Source organism: Mytilus edulis, chromosome 8, assembly GCF_963676685.1.
Source record: "Mytilus edulis chromosome 8, xbMytEdul2.2, whole genome shotgun sequence".
NCBI classification, from domain to species: Eukaryota; Metazoa; Mollusca; class Bivalvia; order Mytilida; family Mytilidae; genus Mytilus; species Mytilus edulis.
Window position 1 is genome coordinate 43,046,849 of NC_092351.1, and position 9,416 is coordinate 43,056,264.

At 32.4% G+C, this 9,416-nt stretch overlaps 1 protein-coding gene across 1 annotated transcript; it reads left to right on the plus strand.

The window, feature by feature from the left end:
• Positions 1-465: 465 nt before the first annotated feature.
• LOC139485619 (uncharacterized) lies at positions 466-9,119 on the plus strand. Its single transcript, XM_071270236.1, has 3 exons — positions 466-781; positions 5,889-6,029; positions 6,448-9,119. The coding sequence occupies exons 1-3, from the start codon at positions 529-531 to the stop codon at positions 6,801-6,803; spliced, it is 750 nt and encodes a 249-aa protein (XP_071126337.1). The 5' UTR covers positions 466-528; the 3' UTR covers positions 6,804-9,119.
• The last annotated feature ends 297 nt before the right edge of the window (positions 9,120-9,416 follow it).

Genomic DNA, 9,416 nt, shown 5'->3' on the forward strand with positions numbered 1-9,416 from the left:
ACCGATGTTCAAATATAAAAAATCACAATTAAGATGACTAATTCAAAGGGTAATAAGCAAAAACTGACGGTATCCTTAGAACTCCAAAAGAAGAGGGACCAGGGGTTGAAGTCATAAAACTTTGCTCAGTGCTTAGAGCACAAAAATGCTCGAAACATGAAATCCAACATTTTGATTGGTTGATTTTTGAGTACGACTACAAAAAACTGACTCGAAAGTTTTATGACCGCAAGGCCTGGTGTGTCGACATGATAGGCGTCTTTTACCATGTACGCATCACATGCAAATCGGGAATATAACACAATTGGTAAAAATACAGGTCAGACGACTATACTGGTATCTTAAAACATTTAAATTTAATGTAACTTAAAACTATCAATTTACGTGAAAATATTTTAAAAGTATCGTTTATCTATTGAAATCACTTCATCCGAAGAGAATACAATTACATTGTCAAGATCTAACCTATTTTTGCTAATAAAAATATCTAAAAAAGTTGGGGGAAAAAACAACACTCTAGTCGTTGACATGCCGAAGTCCACAGCAAACAAAATGGAAAAAATGTGTCCGGCAATATTTGGAATAGTTGCATTAGTTTTATTGTGTACAGGAGCATTCTCTCCCGGATGGTTTGTCATGGATTTGGCAGAATATCGGGGAAATGATAATTTATCAGGAAGTGTAACAGTACATATGGGATTGTATTATGCTGTTGTTACAGGGACTGGTGTTACAGTTACATATACCTATGGTGAAATTCCAGAATTGGAAAGCTATATAAGTATGCTTATGTATTCAAACTATAAACATAGCTATTTCAATTTCAGAAGATGTGTAATAATGTAGATTAGACAAGCAGTAAAAACTTAGCCAGGAAATTAAGGTATATATGCCTTGAACAATTATAAATTATTGATTCTTTGATTGATTTTTGGTATTTTCATGCCACTTTCAGTATTATTGGCCATTCGTGGTGTCTTGTTTTTATTGGTGCAGGAATCAGAAGAGAACCACCAACCTTCGCTTGAAAACTAGCAATTACGTGTCGAAAGCACCAGTCACATGCAGGCTTATTCGCACAACCTTAGAGTTGACAGGTTAATGATACAGTAGTTGAACTACTCAGACCACTCGGCAAACGAGGTCCTCGAAAACATACACCATTTTAAGTGGTGCATTCACTACAGGTGTAATAAAGTCACATTTGCTAATTGATTACACAGCCAATTTTGCATAGGTACTATGTCTGTACCAAAAATCTGTTGTACTGGAAATCTACTTTTCGTATTCAGTACTATTTTGTTACTCTAAAATTATTGTAATATTTAGGTATCTGTATTTTACAGTACTTGATTTGTACTTGAAAATTTAAGTACTACATATTTTTGGTTACAACGTTACATTTTCAGCATTTTGATAGTATGTCTATTTCAAATCTCTTAAAGTTATGACTTTCAAACATGGAATATGTGATCGCTTTGGTATTATTTCTGTACCAAAATTTTAAGTACAAATCAAGTACTGTAAAATACAGGTACGTAAATAGTACAATAAATTTAAAGTTAAGAAATAGTACTAAATATCAAAAGTAAATTTTCAGAACTACAAATTTGAAGTACAAAAATAGTACCTATGCAAAATTGGCTGTGTAGGACTTCGAATCGGATTTTGCACCTTTTGTTTATCTATAAAACTACAACAATTTACCTTAAACTCAAATCAGTGTATGGGATCAAATAAGTCACATGTGTATAAGCCGTAACTTAAGATTTGTAGCTTTACTTTTGACCGAAATATCAAATGTTTTCAGTGATCATGGATACACCTTTTAACAATGAAAATGTTCAGATATGTAATGTATTGCACGTAAAGATATATTGATAATGTCATGTCGGTCTATAATTCTCATTTCTGTGCGCGCTTGCATCTCATGTATCCAAGTAAAATTTACCTTATGAATACCAGTTTTAAACATCTGTCATACACCACCATTTTTTTCGAAAAAAACATGTACCAGTCTAGAATATGATTGTATTCTAATATTTCCGTTGCTTTGTGGTCGATTTACATTGTACTGTGGATTAATCAATATTCGTTGGATACTAATTGTCGTGGGTACAGGGAAACCACGAATTTAGATATTGTTATTTTTCTCTTTTCGTCGTATGTCGTTGTTAACCACAGCGTTGTCAGTTTATCTTTAACATATAAGTTTGTATATCGCTTTGGCATCGTCCGCCTCTCTTTTGATACCACTTGCTAATTTATCATTTGGGTAAAAACATTGTTAAAAAATAGAAATTCAAGTGATGAAAAAAATAATTAATCCGATTCATCTTTTTCGATCATATTACCACCTAACTTTTTGATGTAAATTATATCGTAACATTGAGACAGAAGCATTTAACTAATACGAAGAAAGCGGAAGACTTTTAAAAAATCCCCCTAAACCATTCACCGACAAAATTTAAAGATTGAAGGAGAAATAGACTGTGTACTCAGCAAATACGGACTAATCGACTTTCCCTCCGACTGTTTAAGTGTTTGTTGTTTGGTAGTCTTTCCATTGCACATCATTTGTTTTCCCTTTAGTAATGGATAAACCTTTCGTATAAATAAATCAGGTCTAAGTTTTTTTCTGAAGTAATGTGTCCTTCTTTATTATTGTAAAACAGTTCTCGACATTTGGTTTTGTATCGCATGTGAATTTGGAAATTGATACACAACTGCATGATCATGAAACATGACAATGGCTTAACAGTTTATATCGCCAAAATTAATTCCTGACCAGAGTGGAACTAAATACATATACGAGTTTGATATTATTTCCTCAATTCCAGTATCGAAGAAAGCATCCAGAGTAGAATATTCTTCTTTTGCTCAAAATTGATGTCCGACCATTTTTTTTTTTTTCGAAATGAGCCTTAATGGTCTCAACTGTCGTACTTCGCACAGTTTAAAGTCTGTAGTGGTTTTGTCCTCGCTTGTAACTTCATTTTATCATTTAACATGTCGTTTAGTCAAATCCCAGCAAAATATATCACAAAATGACGTCCAAATGTCAAACCTTGAAAAGCCAACTGCGTTTTGATGTAGGTCGACACTTCGAACTATGAAATCAATGTGATCTGTATTTGAAATCTTACTTCGGACTAACCATTTCATAGATATCACATGACTCGCATATAAATACATAATTGGAAAATGGTTCTCTGAATTTCTGGTATAGTTCAGTCCATGCTCTCGACTTGTCACATCATTGATGCTAGAGACAAGAAAGCAGTCCGTTCGTTTCGATACGCTGAATTCCAAACCGTTCATAAAAGTACTTCACCAATCCTTATGAAGACAATGTAGCTGTATTATCAGAAGTTATAATTTCTACTTATGGAATAGCGGATATCTTTGTGCAACACTTTTTTCTGTAGTAATTTATCCTTCTAAATTATTTTAAAACAGTTCTCGACAGATGTTTTATTATCGCATGCGAATTTGAAGGTTGATGAACAACTGTCTTAAAAATTTCAATGGCTTAGCGGTTTATATCAACCAAATAAATTCCTGAACAAAGCGGAACTAAATACGTATATGAGTTTGACAATGATATTATTTCCTCTATACCAGTTTTGAAGAAATAAAATTGAGAAAGGAAATAGGGAATGTGTCAAAGCGACAACAACCCGACCATAGAGCAGACAATAGCCGAAGGCCACTCATTGATAGTGGAGTATTTATTCTTCTTCTCAAAATTGAGGTTTGACCTTTTTTCTTCCGAAATAATCATAGAGTGGAGGGACAGCCTTAATGGTCTAACTGTCGAACTTCACATAGTTTGAAGTTTGCAGTCTTTTGTCCTCGCTTGTAGCATCATCAAAATAGTCTTCAATAATACCTCTAATGTTTATCATGTCGTTTTCGGTCAAATACTGCCCAGAAACATATAGTACAGGATAACGTCCAAATGTCTGTAAACCTTAAAAAGCCAACTGCGTTTTGATGACCTTATGTCGTCGGCCCTTCTTAAAAGTTTCACTGTTATAAAATGTAGTATTGGTTCCTTTTGCACGCAAATGTCACAAGGTACAAATTGACACTGTAATTTTGTTTGATGTTTTGATTGACCTTCTTGTCATAGGATCTATAAATAAAGATTCTACCACTGCATCGAGTGTGATACGATATTTATCCAATCGAGACATTTATAAATTTTCAAATCGTATTACTCGAGATTTTGCGGTGAAATATGTTTTTCCAATGATTTTTAAACAATATGCAGACAAATTCAATACTTCTTTTCAAATGATCTGCAAAAAGATGTGTTCCTTCTATGTGACATCATCAGACATGGTCGCCTTCTTTTTGTGCCGTCACATTAGGAAATTCAGAGGAAAGCAAGAAAATTCGACGTTATAATCGAATTTTGACCAATGAAGAACTGAGATCAAACGATCCACACGTTGAATAAATAAAAAATAATCAACATGTCAGGAAAGGGATAAATCGTGTAAGAATTAGAGAAACACTTTTACGAAACTGTCAGTTGACAGAAAAGAAAATTGTTAGTTTGAACGGGTATACCGTTTGTAGTATTGCAATACATAATAATGTATTATCTCGCAGTTATTATTTTACATCGCAGACGGAATAATTAACATATATACGTATACTAACATTGGCAGCCAGTTCATACATCAATTTAAAGACAGTTTATAACAAGTTTAAACATATAACAGTCGCGAACTGTCCATTCCTTTGTATCAACATTCTGGCAGTATAAAAGGGAGCTCGTGTTTACGTGATTTTGTTGATACACAGTTGCTGTTTACAATGAAGCTATTGCTCCAAAGGGACGTATTGTTAAGTGTAAATAAACCAATTGACGATTAATGGACGCCAATACGTGTTGGTGGACTGTTGCTGAAACTCGTTTCACAGATGACGACAGATATGTTCCATTCGTCGATTTAACAATCCTGTCATCTTTAGTTTTAAGCAACTATATGTATACGATTTATTTGTTTTACAGTTTGATGTAGAAGATATATCGACATACCTAATTATCTAACTACTAACAATTCTATATTAATATTCTTGTAATTGTTATAAAATTCTTTTAATAACATATTAACCAACCTAATCTTCATTTATATCTAATTTCTAGAAATTTATCTATGACGTCACTTTTGTGGCGTTGATTCAGTCTTGTGACGGACAGTTATCTTGTGCTATTTTCGTGTGCTGACTTCGGTTGTTTTACGTGTTCATTTTTATTCTGTGGTTAGCATGTCGAAATGTACTATTGTATTGTTTATTATTGTATTTCTCTGTCCTGAATGTTCTTGCATTTATTCTTATTGTATTTCTATCATGAAATGTCGTCATTTTAGTGTTATATTGAACATTGCCATAAAAGATCGAGGTTTTACTAGCCACAATACCAGTTAAACCCCCCTTTTATTCTTAACATTTCCTGTACCAAGTCAATTGGCAATTATAGTTCGTTTCTGTGTGTGTTGCATTGCTGTATGTTTTTGTTGCACTTAAGTGTTTCTGAAATTTCATTGCTTCCCTCTTATTGTTTATGTGTTTCTCGCGGTGTGTAACCCTGATTCTCCAATCGATTTATGACTTTCGAAAAGCGGTTTACTACAGTCGCGTTTATTTATATATAAATGTGAGATCATGGTACAAAATGTTATACGAATGCAGATATAATCATGCTGATTTCAGAAATGATTGACACTCTTGTGTCAAATTCAACTACTGATGCAATGTTACTGTTCTTTTTTTTGATGAATAACACACATTATCTTTACTTCTACTGACATCATGTATTGTTCAAAGTAATAAATATTTAAATTGAATATTAACTTTGGTTTTTTTTTCAGCTACTCACCTTCTTGAATACCAGATAGAAACTATCATAGGATTTGTCCTATGTTTTATATCAATTATAATAAGTTTTGCTTACAACAAAACCGGATCAATTGGTGTTTTGATTGCTCCTATCATATTGTACATGTTAGCAGGTCAGTATCATATTGTTATATAAATCTCTGTCACTTAAATGTATGAGCTAATTCGTGTTATTGGATTTTTCATTCCAAAATATACAGAATTAAGTAATCAGTTATCTTGTAATTAATTATACAGTGCTATAAACATTAAAAAAAATAGGGTCCTGTAACCCCCGAATAAATCTGTAAGGGTTTAAATCTCATTTTACACTGATATATATATGGAACACATATTTCTGACAGATTTGGTTTTAACATATTACTATTTAAGTATTCATTTAGCAGACCGGTGTGAATTTATTCTCTCAGACAAGTTTTACCTTATATGACAGTTGTTGTCCATTCGTTTGAAGCGTTTTATCATTTGTTTTTGCCAGTCAGAGTAGGGACTTTCCGTTTCAAATATACCTTTTTTTTTAACAAATTGTAGGAATAATAACTTTGATGGCAGTTGGGCGTTGGCTTACCAAAGTGCTGTTGGAAGCGAGAGAAATAGACGTAACAATGATCGTACCTTACTCTGTAATGTTTAGTGGTCTTGGTGCTGTTTTCTGTGTGGTCACCATGATTATTATTAGCCGCATGCTATGCAAATACAACGCAGCGGGCCAACCTCAAGATGATCAGGAGTCATCAGAAATTTCAGAGGAAAGTCGCCCACAAATACAGCCGAGAACGAAAGTCCCAGCTTCAAAGGGGCAAACACAGGATATTGATTTGACCACTGTTTTGGCATACCTAACAAACCTTAAAAATAGAGATGAGAAGTACGCGTACGCCAACTAATTTGTATACATCACAACGTATACTATTTAACGTATAGCAAATTAGTAATTATACTTATTGATAAGTTATATATTTCCACAATATGATAATCAAAATGATGCATTTTACCAATTACTGTATTTCATTTTTGTCCTGAACTTCAAGGTTAAAAGTCAAAGTTCAAGGTCACAACATTAAATCGAAAGACCCTAGGTCTTTGTTTTAAATGTTGTATGATTATATCGCTTTACCTATAGCTATAAATGTACATTAAGAGGGGCCAAACACCGTACTTTATGTCTACGCACCCTTCCAATAAAATGTGACGAGTTACGAATTGTCACAAATAATTATTTACTAAAGCAAAAACGTTTTTAATATCTTATATATGGTCTTTGAAAAGAAGTTCAAAATAAGCCCAAATAAAAATTTGAATTTGACCTTGACCTTTAACCTTGACCTATATGTTTGTTATTGTTTTACCTAGGACCTCAAATCAAAAGACCGTAGGTCTCTATCACTAATGGTTTACCAATTACAAATTCATATCACTTATATCAAATGTATAAGCGGAAATTATTATTATATGGAATATATATACCGCTTCAGTCAACATGGACCAAACATTGTAAGGATTTAACAAGCAATTTGGTAAAATATATTAGTCAAAGTCTTTTACGGTTGCAAATTAGTAGTGCACACAAGAAAATAGTGTTCGAGGACATAACTCTTACAAAATAAAATATTTGGTTAGGTAGTGTCAGTTTCAAAAGCGTTGAAATAGTTATCAAAGGTACATGGATTATAATTTATATAGTACGCCAGACGCGCGTTTCGTCTACATAAAGACTCATCAGTGACACTCATATCAAAATATTCATAAAGCCGAACAAGTACAAAGTTGAAGAGCATTTAGGATCCAAAATTCCAAAAAGTTGTGTCAAATAAGGCTAAGGTAATCTGATTGATATCATATAAAAAAATAATCTAAGCGAAATATTTTCTATAAGAAAAAAAGAACAAAACATTAGAACCAAAGCAAAAGATCTTTCAACGGAAAAGTCAAAAGACCTTATGATACAAAGGAATTATTGTTGTCATTGACTTGTCATTTAACAAACAAGTATTATAATATAAACTAGTGGTTATTGATGTATGTACTAAGAGCTATTGTATCATTCATCGTTTGTGCATCCTTATATTTACATCTTTTCTTTGTAAAAATAAGTAAATGTAAAATAAAATTGATATAAACAGAAAATATATGTTTAGCAAGCATTCAATATTTTCGTGTCATGAAGTTGTTTTCATAAATGTAACAGTAGTATAACACTGTTCAAAAGTAAACTGTCGATTGCAAAAAAACAAGTCTGGGTGACAACTAAAACCGAGGGAAACACATCAATTATAAGAGGAAAATACGGAACAGAAACACTGAAGTGCAACATAATAAACGCCAATGCAACATATTAGTAACGAGCTATTTTATAACAACTGCCATATTCCTGACTTGTAACTGGAAATTATAAGAAACAATGGTGGGTTTATGGCTAGCTAAACCTCGCACTTAATGGCAAGGTTGAAAATACTGCTAAAATTACATTACATGACAGGAATACATTACAAATAAAAAAACACTCAGGACAGAGAAATACATAAATAAATAACATAATAGTACATTTCGACATGTTAACCACAAAATATAACGAACAACAACAAATTTTAATTTTCGACAGTACACAAAGACAGCATAATAGAATTATGAACTATGTGTCACAAGAATGTATCAACACCACAAAAAGTGACGTCACAGTTATATTTCCTAAAAATTGAAAATAAATTAAGATCAGTTTGTAGAAGTGTTATTTGATGTATTTTATTACAATTACAAGAATATTAATATAGAAATGTGTTAGTAAATGTTTAATTAATTGTATTATCTAGTTATGTCGGTTTTTCTTCTCAATCAAACTGTGTAAAACCTGTGCATATAGTTGCTTTAATCTAAAATCATTTAAATGAACTAGGTGATTAATTATCTTCACTTTTACTTAGAATTAAAACTACAAACAATAAAACATATAACAATATCCAATCAGAATCATTACTGAATTAATGAATGTTTGATTTACACCATTTCACTTTTTAGTTGCGGACATATAGTCACTGGCAATCAAACATTTTATTTATATAAGTATATTGTGTTCCACACTGTGACGCCCAGTAAATATAACTAGAGCCTCCAAAGAACATATGTCGCTCTTATTGGTATATATGCATATTCATGAAAGGACACTCTCGAACAATGTAGACAATAATAGAATTCATGACTAAAAACTATTTTGTTGATCTTGTATTGCTAATCATTTAGCCTGTTTAGTTTCTCTCATTTTAAAGTGTTTGCTTCAAACTCAAAAGAGGATAAAAGAGGGACGAAAGATACCAAAGGGACAGTCAAACTCATAAATCTAAAACAAACTGACAACGCCATGGCTAAAAATAAAAAAAGACAAACAGAAAAACAATAGTAAACATGACACAACATAGAAAACTAAAGAATAAACAACACGAACCCCACCAAAAACTAGGGGTGATCTCAGGTGCTTCTGAAGGGTAAGCAGATCCTGCTCCACA